Source organism: Leptonychotes weddellii, chromosome 1 (genome assembly GCF_054177405.1).
Source record: "Leptonychotes weddellii isolate Sample4059 chromosome 1, ASM5417740v2, whole genome shotgun sequence".
In the NCBI taxonomy this organism is placed as follows: domain Eukaryota; kingdom Metazoa; phylum Chordata; class Mammalia; order Carnivora; family Phocidae; genus Leptonychotes; species Leptonychotes weddellii.
In genome coordinates this window covers 62,343,131-62,358,747 of record NC_138369.1, presented here as the reverse complement: position 1 = coordinate 62,358,747, position 15,617 = coordinate 62,343,131, and the positions used below count along the sequence as shown (strand labels likewise).

At 46.7% G+C, this 15,617-nt stretch overlaps 1 protein-coding gene across 1 annotated transcript in view; it reads left to right on the top strand.

Moving 5' to 3' along the window:
- The window catches only part of TGFBR2 (transforming growth factor beta receptor 2), an 87,712-nt gene extending 72,433 nt beyond the window's left edge, over positions 1-15,279 (top strand). The window contains exons 6-7 of the mRNA XM_006733885.3: positions 9,355-9,482; positions 12,544-15,279. Of these exons, the coding sequence (XP_006733948.3) occupies positions 9,355-9,482; positions 12,544-12,723 (308 nt within the window). The 3' untranslated portion in view covers positions 12,724-15,279. The remainder of the gene's footprint in view (positions 1-9,354; positions 9,483-12,543) is intronic.
- The last annotated feature ends 338 nt before the right edge of the window (positions 15,280-15,617 follow it).

The window sequence follows — 15,617 nt, the reverse complement described above, 5'->3', positions numbered from 1 at the left end:
AGCTCAAGAGATGGGCTGTCATAATTGAGGAGGGTGGTCAAAAAGGAAAGGTTTCCTGGGGGACGCCGGTGTGATCATGAAGAGAGCCACAGAGGAAGAGTAACCACCATGACTACACACTTGCTTCACGGGTCCGCTCCTCCAGTCGGCCAAGGACCCTGAAGTGTAAGCACTGTTATTGGCTGCATTTTACAGATGGGAAAACTGAGGTGTCAGGAGATGGGCAAGCTGTGCAGCCAGGAATGAGAGCCCTGCTGTCTGACTCTAGCCCCCTGGCCCCAACCTTCCCAGGACGCTGCCGGCCTGACCAGTGAAGGACATCTTCAGTAAAGGACAGCTTCCCTCACTATGATTATCATTATGGATCAGGCAGCCAGTGTGACTTGGTGCATCCTGGCCTTTAATTCCATGCCTTTCTGGAAGTAGCTGGCAAGACAGTCACACGCTTGAGGAATGTTCGGTGACGGCCTCACTCATGAAAGTCTCCAGGGATTGACATGGCTGTCTCCTCTGGGTTCATCTCTGTTAGCGGAATCTCAAAGCTGTTCATTTCTGAGCATGTTATGGGCTCAGCACCCTAAAGTCTGAGATAACTTTCTTACCCTTTTTTCTCTGAAGATCTATTTATTCATTCATTCCTTCCCTCAACAAATATTTATTGAGGACCAATTACATGGCAGGCATATGCAAAATGCTAAAGGCACAGCAGTGAAAAAATTGAAAAAAAAAAAGTCTCTGAGCTAATATTCTAGAAAGACAGGTAGTAAACAAATAGATATGTGATACAACACCAGGGGTGGGAGGAGGCCAATATGATGATTTTAGAAAGAAAAATAAAGAGTTAGGGACAGATTATGACAGAGGGATCATTTCAGACACTTGGATCATCTGAAAGAATATGAAAGTCAAGAGAACAGGTCTCTCAGAGCTGTTGGAAGAAGGTGATTGGTCTGTTACTGTCTTCCAAGGAAGGAGGAAAGTCCTGCAATCGTCACTCAGCAAGGACAGAAGTAGAGACTGGCCCTGTCTTTACAAAGAAATCTCTGTCCAGCTTTCGGTTTGTTTGGTGTTCATGCAAGTGTTTGTGGTGTGTGGGGGGCGGATGAAGGCGGGGAGCCTTTCAGGCCCCCCTTTGGCGAGCACAGCAGGCACAATGTTCACATCATTCCCAGCCAAAACAGGCCCACAAGCGAACCGACTTTCAAATCCCTGGCCATTTAGGCCTTTGAATAGAAGCTAACACACAACCTCCCGCAGAGCAAGCATTTAACAAGAGGAGAGACACAGTCCCTGAGCATACTGTCAGCTTGCTACAGCCTTGTAGAACAGACAGAAAGTGCGCACGAATCAAAACGAGAGAAAAGAGAGACAAAAAAAAGCCCAACAACAACGAAGAGGGGTGGGGGAGAAGGGCTGAAGAGGGACAGGATAGAAGCGCTTCATTTTCCTGGGTTTCAGGGGAGTAAAATCTGGAAGCAGCTATAAAACTCAGGGGTGTTGCTTTGGGGAAAACTGTCAACGGTGTTGCTGCCCCGTTAAGTTGGAACTGCATCAAAACAACAGCTGTGTCCCAGATGCTGACTTCCAGAGGAACAGCACTGGGTCCCAGAGACTTGCCCTCTGCGGGCGCGCAGGACTGGAGCAGGGGCGGGGTGGGGGGAGGGCGGAGAGAGGCAAGCATGGTTTCTCTTCAGAGCCTTCGGAGAGAAATTAAAAGAAGCTGCAAGGGTCTGGGAGTGCAGGCTGGCTCCCACCAGTGAGAAGACTTTGGGGAAAGGCTGCGGAAGGGGAGTTGGAAAGAAGAGCAAGTGGTTCCTAATAAAGAAATTTCTTAGAAAAGAGGTCATTTGAGGCAGTCAGGGGGAGATCCTGAGGTGGCGGGCCTTGGTGCACCTGGCCTGGGAAAGCAGCCTGAGGGCAAGACAGACTTGGTTTGATTGAATAATTCTGTTGTGTGAACATCTGCCTTGGGTTGGGTGCCTCAGAGCCTGGAACAAGAGTTGAGCATAAGTGGTTTATTTGAGAAGTGATCTCAGGAAATGCCAGTAAGGGAACGGGGAAGTCAGTCAGGAAAGGGAAGGAGGCCAAGAAATGGCGTGTTATCAAGCAGGGCACCACTGCAGACAGCTAGGACACACAGTCCTGCTGGGGACCCCAGGTGCAGTCAAACACACACCTCAGCATCACACCACCTGACTCACGAGGAAGCTGGGGGGCTTACCTTCCAACCCGCATCCATCTGGGATAGTTTGGGAGGGTGAACACCAGCCTGTTCTACATGGAGCTGGGCCAGCAGGCATGGAAAATTGTGTGGCCAGTGGTCTTCTGAGAGTAGACTGAGTAATGGTGGGGGAGCCCGCTCACCCCTTAATTTGCTCTACAGCTCTTCATAGAAGGGAGGCCTGAGCCTGGGCATTGTTTGATCATATGCACAAAGAAGACTCTAGAAAACTCTAGAAAACCATGCATGAACTCCATGGCCAACCCTGCCCTGATCTGGTGCTCGCGGCCTAATTTGTGACAGGATCATTTTTTCCCACCCCCACCCCCACCATCCCACTTGTTTCTCTAAACCCAAAATGGACAAATGTTTGGGTGTAATGTCGGTAAATAATAGTAGTTAAGGAGAGGGCTGCTTTTTGTAATCAGTGGTTTTTTTGCATAACTCATTTAGAAATTACAAACCATCACCATCCGATAGGTTCCATAAGCTTCCCCTTCTCAGAGTCATGCGGTGCAGAGGGGCTGGCCAAGGCAGGGAGGAACACATTTGTCACATCTGTGACAGGCATGTTCCCACCTGGGGCTGCCCCAGCTGGGCTTGTTCTGGCTGGGGGAGAAAGAGCTCACTGAAATGCTCGAGGGGAGAGGAGAAAGCATGCAAGGCTTCCTAAAAAGGCAAAACCATTTTCAGAGTAACGGTAATCTAGCATGCGATTCTGAGTGTTCTTCCCGGAATCCAGTGCACTCTCTGGCCTCTCTTTTCTCAACTGTAAAATGAAATGTTGGATCACATCTTTCAAGACTCTTCTTTGACATTCTCTCTCTGACTCATTTGAAATGCTTAAAGTATGCTTAATAACTTGTATTCACTTCCTCTGTCAAGATGCAACTCCTTTTACTTGCAAAACATTTACAGCCATGCTGCTTCAAGCCTGGTCTGTGGAAGGTGCTGGTCCTGGGATGGGTTGTTCCAGATTTGTGATATGATGAGGACAGAGAGGGTATTTTGTGACTTTAATAGCAATTTGGTGTTGCCCAAGACACCTGAGTAGCATTCATTTTTCTTGTGATTTATTTCTGCAGTGTTTTACTCAAGCTTCAGTCCCCAGTAAACTGGGGAGCAAGACACCTCATCTTTTATAAAAATATAGATTGAGCAGTGCTCATCATAAACAGTAAGGGGAAAATTTAAGTCACCTTTAATCCTAGCATTCAACCGAAGCCAGTTTTGTTCAACTAGGAATGACGATTGGGAGAAAGATTTGCTTTTGCCATATCCATTTATTTAGTAATTTTGGAGTTTTAATCACATGCATTTTCTTTTTTTTTTCTTTTTTTTTTTTTTTTAAGATTTTATTTATTTATTTGAGAGATAGAGCTAGAGATAGTGAGAGAGAGCACAAGCCAGGAGGAGAGGGAGAAGCAGGCTGCCGGCTGAGCAGGGAGCCCGATGTGGGGCTCGGTCCCAAGACCCTGGGATCATGACCTGAGCCGAAAGCAGACGCTTAACCGACTGAACCACCCAGGCGCCCCTCACATGCATTTTCTAAAATAAAAGTACTTTAAGCACCAAGGTGAAAAATAAATAGATAAGGATAAAAGATAAATAGGGATAAAAGATACGTAATTTGGACCCAGCAGTTTTGCCAGAGTGGATGAAGCATCTCAGCCTCTAGATGCCTGAAACAATGCGAGAAAGTAGGAGCGAAAGCCAGCCCCTGGTTTGGCCAGTCACTACCTCTGCTGGATTCCCCAGGACCACCCGGCTATCAGTGCTTGATATCCTGTCCTGGGGAGGACCGTTGGTGCCCACCTGGCTGGCAGAGGCCTCCTGCCCTCAACCACCTGCCCTGGAGTTAAGGCGTCCCCCTGGGGGTCTGTGGCCGCCTCCTTCTGCTGAGGCAAAGCAGATGTGCTCCGTATCCTCAGGGCCTCTGGGCAGACCTGAGGAGCAGTTAGCACAAGGCCTCCAGGAGGAAACAGCCTCCAGCATAATGTCTGGCAGCAGTTATCCTCTGCATCCTGGTGGAGGCCTGAGAATGACATTGCCTTCACAGCCACAAAAGGAAAAAGAAAGGAAGGAAGGAAGGAAGGAAGGAAGGAAGGAAGGAAGGAAAGGAAGGAAGGAAGGAAGGAAGGAAGGAAGGAAGAAAGAAAGAAAGAAAGAAAGAAAGAAAGAAAGAAAGAAAGAAAAAGAAAAGAAAGAGAGAAAGAAAGATAACACTGGCTGATGGTGGTTTTCATGCTGCCAAAATCACATATTAAAGGTGGTGACTGAGAGGCGCTGCCAAGCATAGGTCATCTTTACATACGTTCTAGGGCATGACTAAAAAAAATTAGGTGGGAATAGCATGTTTAAACTGAGGGCAAAAAGCAAAGAAAGAGGAATTGCAAAAATCCGCAATAAAACAAAAAGCCCACTTAGCTATTTTGGAAAATATATATTATATATTATATAAATATGACATCCGCCAGGAGATGAAGAAAGGTCTGCTTAAAACATGCATACAGTTTATTTTTTATTTTTTTATTTTTATTTTATTGTATCTTATTTTATTTTATTTCATTTCATTTTATTTTAGAGAGAGAGCACAGGGGAGGGAGGAGCAGAGGGAGAGGGGGAGAGAGAATCTTAAGCAGGCTCCACACCCAGCACAGAGCCCAACGCAGGGCTCGATCTCATGACCCTGAGATCATGAACTGAGCCGAAATCAAGAGTCAGTTACTTAACCAACTGAACTACCGAGGCGCCCTCTTTTTATTTTTTTAAAGATGCATGCACTTTAAATCTCCATCTCGGTTCCTCACCTGAAAGACTACTTCAGTGTTAGGGGTTGGGGTGTACCTATGTGGGTCACCTGGTGGTCACCCAGACTTGTCTAATTTAAACTTAGAAGGAGGCTCATAGACTCACACTCTCCCAGCTCAGCTCAGGGCCAGCTGCTTTCAGACTGTCCTTGACCTCCCTTCCCTATAAAATCTCCCACAAGTCACAGACTGGGAGCAGGTCTCGTGCCCCTTAGGGATACTAGAGAATCTCACAACTTTCCAAGGTTTTAGGAAAAGTAGGAAGTAATCCAGTAAAATTCTCTTCACTCTGGGAAAGCCTTTGTCTTCTTTTCCAAAGGAGCATTCATTACTTTTCCTTTACCCAGAAAACAAGCCTGTGCCTGATGCCCTATGCCGTCCTCTCTGAGCTCTCCCTCATTCCCCATGGAAACCTGCTTTCGTCCCCACAGAACTTAAAAATTAGGCACTGTGGTTTATGCAACTTTGAAGATTAGGACTGGAAATGAAATAAATCGGCCCTGGGTTATAACCTCAACTATGGAGACTTTTTCTTTGTTGTGTAGGAATCTCAGCATGAGAGTGACACCTGGGATTGATTCTGATGCCGCCATTTTCCTTCCCTGACCATGGTCATCCCCTGCCCCTTTCTGAGTAGTGTGCTGTGGGAATTGTTGATGGGTTAGTACATTTAGTTTCTCAAGAAGAGGCCCTATCAAGACTTCCTCAGGGTGGCTTTGCAACTAGTGTCAGATGGGGCAATTTAGCTGAGAGATTGACCTAAAGAGAAAGCACTTCCTTGGCAGCTCTCTCAGGCCAGCTTTGCTAGAAGTAGTCTGACACAAAGATTTTTGTGCAGTGGTTAATTGTGGATAAGGTCTCAGGGGAAGAGAGTAAAGAGAAACAGGAAGGGGAGGAGCTCAGCAAACTTGTAGTTTCAAGAGAGTTCTAGCCTCAGCCTGATCTCATGGGGTACTCTAGAGGGTGAATTGTACCACAGTCCTCTCCCTGCAGAAGCAAGAGGGTTAGACTATGAAAACTCCCACATCAATTTATCATATGCTGCAGGCTGCCTCTGGGGGGTAAGGCTTTCTGCAAATCTCCAGGCCAGGCAGCTCTCATCAGCCAAAGGCAGTCCTCCAGAGGAGGGCGAAGGTGTGAGCCCTCAGGACTCAACACTTGTGGCAGCTGGGGTCTGGTGCTGCTGGCTTGGTAAAGGGATCTGGGCAGGGAGCCAGTGACACCAGCTATGGCGGCCAAAATAGTTGGAAATGGAGAGACTCCGTGGACTGATAGATTATTTAAAGAGGACTCTATATCATATACAAATCCTATCCCATTATATTGTATTAGAATATACACACCTCGGGTTCCTGGGTGGCTCAGTCATTAAGTGTCTGCCTTTGGCTCAGGTCATGATCCCAGGGTCCTGGGATCAAGCTCCGCATCGGGCTCCCTGCTCCGCGGGAAGCCTGCTTCTCCCTCTCCCACTCCCCCTGCTTGTGTTCCCTCTCTCGCTGTGTCTGTCTCTGTCAAATAAATAAAATAAATCAATCAATCTTTAAAAAGAAAAAGAATATACACACCTCAAGTCACGGCGCTAAGAGGGCATCATATTGTTCAATTAGATTGGATTACAAGATAAGTCTGGAGGGGAACAAGGAGGTCATCCAATTCAGCCCCTTCCTTTTATAGAAGAGTTAGGTCAGAGTCAACTGTACTGAGAACGAGCTCTGATTGCCAGGCCTCTGCTTTTGTTTGAATTCAACCCAACTCCTATCTAGTGAATGCCTGCTATGTGAATGGCACAATTTTAAGTACTGAGCAGAGAATTGGAAAGACACTAGACTCAGCCTCAGCCTCGGACCTTAGGAATTTACAGTCTATAGAAGATAAGGGAATGGAAGAAAGAAATAAGAATATTATGCTGATCAAGATTCAGCTCTCACCCCTAGAGCAGTAAGGATTAAGTGTTATGGCACTCGGGGGCAAAGGCGGGCACACAGGAGGATGGTTTGTGGTTGTCTCGATGTGATGGGAGGCCTTCATCACAAATCTCCTGAAAAAAGACGATATCCCGGCTGCTCTTCTATTGGGGGGTGGGGGTGGAGGTATCACAGAAAATGAATATGCAAGTGGGGTTCTGGGAAAGGGGAGAAAACAAATAGACCAATAAGAATAAGCTCTCCCTTTTCAAAGGGGGCATCGAAATCTTCTTCAGTTCTTAGCCTGGAAGGGCAAATTATTGAAAGTTTAGTCATTAAACATGATTATTTTGCTAAAGGCCAAAGGTTCTACTTTCTGTGAAGAAGAATATTGGGTCCAGCCCATTCTCCCTTTCTAGCACAGACATGTTTTAGTAAAGGAATGTTTTCTAAAATCTTTTAGGTTGTCCTGTGCAATGACATGTATGTTGATCCACCCAGTTAAATCAGTGTGTTGTTTTACTTTTCACTTAGAGTTTAGGCATTGCCACTTTGGACCAGATCTAAGATTCATTCATTCATTCATTCCTCAACAAAGAATGTGTTGAGAGCCTCTTGTATAGAAGAATGACAAAAGGGAGTCAGAACCTGCCCTCAGATATTCATGGTCTTCTTAGATGAGACAAATAAACATGTGATTATATCAAAATATGATACAGGCTAAAATAAAGCTCTGCCCGGGACATCTAGCCACGAATGGCTTGGGAGATATTCAAGGAAGTTTCTGTAAAGAGATTGACCTTAGTGGAAACCTGAAGCTTAGGGAAAGGGTATATCATTCTCTCTTCTCTTCTTTGTCCCATGTATCACTAAAGGAAAATTACCTTTATAATTTTGTTTGTTGATGTGTTGTTAATCTCTCTCCTCCATCATCCCAGTAAACAGCATTGCTCAACGTTTGTGTCATCATTGCTATGGTAAGGAGCCTTTATAGACATTGTTTTCTTTGCCTTTTTTTTTTTTTTTTTTTTTTTTAGTAGGCTCCACACCCCTTGTGGGGCTTGAACTCACAACTCTGAGATCAAGAGTCGCATGCTGTATGGACTAAGCCAGCCAGGCACCCTGGCATTGTTTTTCTTAACCAGTACTCCACATCAATTATTTTCCCATCATGGAAAAATATACATAATCTAAAATTCACCTTTCAACCTTTTTTAAGTGTAGAATTCACTAGCGTTAAGTACATTCACAGTGTTGTGCAACCATCACCATTATCTATTTCCAGAACTTTCTCATCCCCCACAACTGAAACCCTGTACCCATTAAACAACAGCCCTCCATCTCTTCATCCCCCAGTCCCTGGCAATCACTCTTCTACTTCTTGTCTCTATGAATTAGTCTATGTTAGGTACCTCATAAATGGAATCATGCAGTGTTTGTCCTCTTGTGACTGCCTTATTTCACTTAACATAACATTCTTAAGGTTCATCCATGTTGTAACATGTCAGAATTTCATTCCCTTTTAGGCTGGATATCCCCATGAAGTTTAACCACCACATATTAAACCTGCTTATGTATTGGGGACCTTTGTAGGGCTACCAACCATTGTAATATGTAAGATTTTTCTACCTCCCAAGAACCAGTTTTGCCCCCCTTGGAGCAACATCACCCCACTGAGAATGCCTGCATGAAAATGTAACCTCAGGGGGGCCTGAGTGACTCAGTCCATTGAGCATCCGAGTCTTGATTTCAGCCCAGGTCGTGATCTCAGGGTTGTGGGATTGAGCCCTGAGCAGGCTCTGAGCTCAGAGCGGAGTCTGCTTGTCCCTCTCCCTCTGCTTCTCCCCCTACTTGTGCTCTTTCTCTCTCTCTCTCTCACTATCTCTAAAATCATCAGTTAATTAATTAATTTAAGAAATAAATAAAATGAAAGCTCAGTGACCTTGTTGGTCTTGTTCTTCACTGTCCCCAACTGTTAACACAGTACGTAGCTCGTAGCAAACCCTCAATGATGATCTGTTGAATATTTCTCAAGCTCTTTCCACAACCCCTCCTTCCCTCTTATTTTAACCTACTATTCTTAAAAAATTGGGCGCCTGGGTGGCTCAGTTGTTAAGCGTCTGCCTTCGGCTCAGGTCATGATCCCAGGGTCCTGGGGTCGGGTCCCACATCGGGCTCCCTCCTTGGCGGGAAGCCTGCTTCTCCCTCTCCCACTCCCACTGCTTGTGTTCCTGCTCTCGCTATCTCTGTCTCTGTCAAATAAATAAATAAAATCTTTAAAAAAAAAATTGCTCTCAGAGTGATCACAGATATATTTTGATGCTCAGTGCCTCAGGCTACTCAGCCAGACCTCTCAACCTGCTCACGTCCCCAGCTGCACACGCCCTTCTCAATGGCCCTGTGTTGCTCTCTTTAACAGAAGTGAAAGATTACGAGCCTCCATTTGGCTCCAAGGTGCGAGAGCATCCCTGTGTTGAGAGCATGAAAGACAACGTGCTGAGAGACCGAGGGCGACCAGAAATTCCCAGCTCCTGGCTCAACCACCAGGTAAGGAGTGGCCATATGGAGGGGAGAATAAGATTTATCTGAAGTAGCCTCTGAGGGAGGAGAGAATTTTAGGATATTGGGCTTCAATCTGAGGGCAGGTCCCTTTGTGTTCTATGATCCTGTTTGTTTATAAAGAAAATTTCATCAACTGGTGTGGACCTGTTATTCTAAGTTCCAACCAGCAGGTAGATACTCCATTCAAAGAGGGCTCTCAAATAATCATTTGAAGGGCATTTGTCCCACTGTGCAAGCCTGCTTGTTTCTGGGTTAAAATATTTTGTTTGCAACCTCTGCCCCTCACCCCCAAGCCTTTGCGTAGAGTGTTTATGTTTTGTTCCCTTCTGGGTTCCAAATATTTTCTCCTGGGAATCTTCAGCTCTAGAAGGAAATACTTAGCAGAGTGAGAAGCAAGCAGAGTTTGTCAGCCAGCTGGACTGGGGGGGGGCGACGGGGGGGCACTGCCGTGTGCTCAGGGCCATATGTGGGCTGGGCGCACAGACTTTGCAAAGAGGAGGCCAGTTTGGGAATAAAAGAAAGCCAAGAGAAATAGGAAAGTGCAAGTGAACAAATAGGAAATGTGTCTGTGGGGAACATCTTCATGGCTGCCGCTTTTTTCCTTTCAAGAGATGGTGGGCAAGGCCAGCTATGGAAGGACCGCGGTTCTGGACTTAACAGGGTGAGGGAGGACTATCCAAATTCTTTGCTTGGGGGCATTTCGATGAGGGCAGTGGTCAGAGGAAAAGAAGAAAGTGGTGGGTGGCAGGGCCATGTGACATACCCCAGAGACAGCGGCGGGAAGGAAGTACGAGAGAGAACAGTGCACTCCTATCTCGCCGACAGAGCGGATCTTTCTACGGAGTAAATTGTTTTATTGCCTCCTTTGGAAGAATTCCCTCATCCAGTCAAGGCTGGGGCTAAGTCATAGGTTTTCCTCAGGGCCAGGCAAATTGAGATAAGAAACAGAAACAACAAATCACACACAATCAGGAAGACAGATGGAGCAGGAAGCCCAGTCTGTGCCAATCCTGGCCTGGAGCCACTTCAGCAGACAGCCCCTAATAAAGTCGGCGGAGGGCGCATGAACCAGGCCACGGTAGCCCAGGGCTTCCCCCCCCCCCCCCCCGCCCCGGGGTTTCGGGCAAAGCCTCTCTGACTGAAAAATGCAAGACTGCTCTGTGTTACCTCTGAAATCAGAAGGCCCTGGTGTTATTTCTCTCAGACTCCGTTGCCTCCTCCGCTGTACAGTTCTTATAATGAAGCCATTATTCATGATGATAAAATTCTGGAAAGAATTTGCATAATACATTTTTTTCTCTTAATGAGATTTGTTGCCCTATTGATTTCAAGTTAATGCTTAATATTTAATTTAATTTAGTGCCTATAATTACAGTGCCAGAGTAAAATAAATGTTACTTGTGTACCAACAATACCACTCCACTCTTAACAGGCCATCAATCAATACCGTCAATTAGGTGAATTATACAATTAATTCAACATCATGAATTCACTCACAGGTCGGGAAGGGAGGGAGAGGCTCCTAGGTGTGTTGGGAAAGTTATTGGTAGTAGATGTTGAAGGGGAAAGTGCTGGGATATATCCGGTCCCCCTGGGCCACTTGTGTGAAGAATCACCAGTGACCATGCAAGCCCCTAATTGCCAGGAGCATGCTCTAGTTCTGCCCATCTGTTTACCCCCCGCCTGCTTTATTGCAAAAAAGGGCTTGAAATGATCAAAATATTTGCAATGCAAAATAAAAATTACAGCCGTGAGAGAAGACCCTCGCCGCCATACTGGGCAGCATTTCCTGGATGGGCCTTTCGAATGGGGCCTTCACGGGGTTGGACTAAACCCTCTGACATAGCCTAGAGTCTAAGTACAGCTGACCCACAAAACAGTTGCTTCTGGAGTGCAGCTTGATGTTGCTGGGGGGCAGTGGGGCCCCGGGCACCACCCTTGGCAGCAGTTGGAAGCTTGGACTTCACCAGATAAAACCAGACTAAAGCCTAGACTTCGCTCTGATTGCGGTATTCGGTGCTGTTTATTTTTTTTTTTTTATTTTTATTTTTTTTAAAGATTTTATTTATTTATTTGACAGAGAGAGACAGCGAGAGAGGGAACACAAGTAGGGGGAGTGGGAGAGGGAGAAGCAGGCTTCCCGCTGAGCAGGGAGCCTGATGCGGGGCTCGATCCTAGGACCCTGGGATCATGACCTGAGCTGAAGGCAGCCGCTTAACCGACTGAGCCACCCAGGGGCCCCTTCGGTGCTGTTTAAATAGAAATGCGTCTACGATCCCAACTATAAGGTACCCTAGAGAGGCAAAACCACAGAGACATTAAGATCTGGGGTCTCCAGGGCCCCAAGGGAGGGAGGAAGAAGAAGGGGGGTGGGGCACGGGTGATTTCTAGGGCAGGGAACTTACTGTGTGGGATAGTATAATGGTGCGTACAGGTCATTGTACATTTGTCAGAACCCCTAACACGTACCGCAACATAAACTGTGGACTTTGGTTGGGAGTGATGTGTCAGTGTTGGTTCATTGATTGGAACAAATCTACCACACGGATGCAAGATGTCCGTGGGGGGGGGGGGGGGTATATGGAAACCCTCTGTGCTTTCCACTTAATTTTGCTATGAACCTAAAACCACCGAAGACAAGAAAACCAGAAAGTGCTCTAAAAGAATGAGGAAGGGGTGACAGGGCATTAGGGGCCGCTCCTCATGGGAATTTTCCAGTATTGGGGCTGCTACCGTACCCCAGAGGCCTACTGGAGAGGCCTTATTGTGACCAAACGTGCCGGCTCTCCGTTTCACGGCCTGTCGTGATCAAATGGCGCCCGAGAGCAAATGGGTACGGCAGGCTTCCAGGACAGCGCACGCCCCTTGGTTCCCCAGGCAAGCGGCTGCCCCCCACCCCCAGCGGGTGCTCCGCGGGACGTGGGCACGCACAGGCTCTGTGGCAGCCGGCCTGCCCTGCAGGGGCAAGGGCAGCGGGCCGCCCTGCGGTCCGCGGGGCCCCGCAGACCGGCAGCTCAGGGGGTCTGTGCCTTCTCCCCCGCTGCAGGGCATCCAGACGGTGTGCGAGACTCTGACCGAGTGCTGGGACCACGACCCCGAGGCCCGGCTCACGGCCCAGTGCGTGGCGGAGCGCTTCAGCGAACTGGAGCACCTGGACAGGCTCTCAGGGAGGAGCTGCTCCGAGGAGAAGATCCCGGAAGATGGCTCGCCGAACACTACCAAATAGCTCTTCTGGGGCAGGCTGGCCCACGGCTGAAGAGGCTGCCCCTGTCACCAAAGAAGAGAGGCAGCGGGAGGCTGCCCCTGAACCTGAAGCAATGCTTCCTGGAAGCCCGGGGGGTCGCTCCCCTCCCTGGAAGCCGGTGGGGATGAGCAGAACCGCCGGCAGCCGGGAGTGGGTGACATGAAGCGTTCTAGGCCTTTGACATTGTCATAGGATAAGCTGTGTTAGCACTTCCTCAGGAAATGATACTGATTTTTACAATAGCCAATAACATTTGCACTTTATTAATGCCTGTATATAAATATGGAATAGCTCTGTTTTATATATATCTATATATGTCTATATCTATATATATACAGCCATACTCTGGAAAGAGACAAGGAAAATAAAAGCAGACATCCCGAGAAATTGGTTTGTTTGGAGAGCTCCGGAACCAGGCACAGAAGGAAGGGGATCCGTGACAGCTAATTAGCACTTGACAGCCAACACGTGCGCTGGTTTTCTGCCTCCGCGAGGTGGGGGCTCTGCATTAGGAGGGGGCTCCGAGTCTCAGAGCCTGCTGTGGCCACGTTGCACTCGCTTTTGCAAAATAATAATTCCCTGCACGGGGCTGGGGGGGGAGGGGGGGTCCTTTTCTGGCTATGGAGCCAATTATAGTCACACTGTTTGGGGACCAGATTCTGGGGTTCCTGTGTGCCACTGTGTCTCCTGGACTTTTCACTTGAGTTTCAAGCCCACATCTGGTTTGTGAGCCACCTTCCTCAACCAGCTCAGAAACCCTGTCCCCATCTCTAAGAGCTTAAAAGTTTTGAGCCCCATTTGTTTACCTTCGCAGGCTTCACAGGCATAAAAATCAGGACAAATTTCCCCACTTATGAAATGGCCACATATTCTACTAAGGAGAGATCATTCTTTCTTTCCTTTAATCCCCCTCCCCCACCCCCTCCCCCATACCTATGCTACTATTCTCCCATGCTACTTTCCCTAAAGGGAACAAATCTCCCCTGCGGGGTTCATTGTGTTGGGTTTTTCTCATCAGGCTTAGTTTGAATCTCTAGCTTTCTATGCAAACACCCGTGGGTTCCATCTGTCTGGGGCTCCTGAATGCTCAGGTACATTTTGGCCTAGTCAGAAGGATTCTGCCATGGTCAGAACTGTTTCCTCAGGCACTCTGAACATGTGTTTTGCTTGGCCAGAACGGCGTTTGACAAAATTGAGCCACTTTTTAAATATTTGGAGATTTTGGAAAAAAAAAAAAAAAAATCTGGATCCCACAAGTGAGGATAGATAGCGGATGGTTTTCACGTTTCCCCGGTCCTCATTACTCAAAAAACGAAGGTGTGGACACACTTATAAAGCTGCTTTACTTCTCGATGTAAACATTTGCATTTTCCACTGCCCACCCCACCCCAGTCTGGGAATTAAACCCGCCCCTAAGCAAGGCCTTTTGTAAGAAATGTACTTTCCATCAGTCATTCTCTGGCTATATGAGTTCGAGTCCCTCCCTTTTCCTAGTCTGGTGTTAAGATTTAAAGTTGGTCTTTTTTTTTGGACTGAAGGGGACCCCCTCTAAGTGGTCCCAGGTAAACCAAATCTATTTTTTTCTATATATTAAGAGCTTTCCCCCCACCCCTGCATTAAGGAGGGCAGCTCTTACCTAGAAGCTTTTGCCACGGTTATCTTTCTCTCCACCATACCAGCTTTCCCGCCCTTTGCAGGATTTGCCAGCGAGGACTTGAATGTGGGACCCAAGAATCCCATTTGCAGTTAGAAAGTCTGTGTCTACATGGGCAAGAACAAGGAATGAGCTTTTAGTACTCCATAGGAACTCGTTAATCCACAAATAAGTGTTAATGCTGCAAAAAAAATCTCTTTTTCTAAAATGTTTTTGAAGCTACCTATTTTCAGCCAAATAGGAATCTAAGAGAGGACTGGCAGTGAGTAGATCAGTTCCATTTGGATTTTGGAAGATCTCATCTCATTGAAGTTTTAGCAGATACGCTGAGATTTGGGATTAGGTGAACCTCATAGGCACCTTGCTCAGTGGGTGTGGGCTGAGAGAGTTCAGGACAGCTTGCCAGCAATATCATGGAAGTGCCCAGAAATTCCATGCACCTTAGGGCTTGTCAATGCTGTCCCAATAGCTGTTGCTCATCGACCTCTAGTGGTGAATTTCTAGAATACTGGTCCATTAATGGGATTTTCCAAGATTCAAAAGAGCTTTATCACTTCTGGGTGGTCATCAGCCTAAACTGGATGTAGTGTCAGATGATACTGTGGCTTGTTTTATTTCTTTTTTCTTTGTCGAGAAAAAGACCAAGGAATAACATTCTGTAGTTCCTAAAAATACTGATTTTTTTTTACTACTATACATAAAGGGAAAGTTTTATTCTTTTATGGAACACTTCAGCAGTACTCATGTATTAAAATAGGAATGTGAATGCTATATACTCTTCTTATATCAAATGTCTCAAGCACTTATTTTCATTCTATGCATTGTTTGTCTTTTATATAAATAAAATGTTTATTAGATGGAATAAAGCAAAAATACTCAGGTCAGCTTCCTGCCTCCTGATCCCATTCATCGTAATTAAGGCATTTAACCTCAAAACTTGGTTATTCTACAGTTTATGCAGGAAAAGTCAGAAGACAGATTCTCTCCAAATTTCCCATATTGTCTCCTTCAACTGACAGTCTCGAGTCCTTTAAAAAAAAAAAAAAGCAATCGCAAAAAGATCCATAATATGAGATGTAGCAGATGCCATTGGTGGCCGGGGCATGAAGTCTCTACGTCTCCCGGCCGCCATCTTGCCTGTCCCAGGAACTGCCTCCATCCACATAACTGCTTCTTCCATGGCTTGGCACAGCCAACGCTGCTACTAAGAGCTCATGTCTGT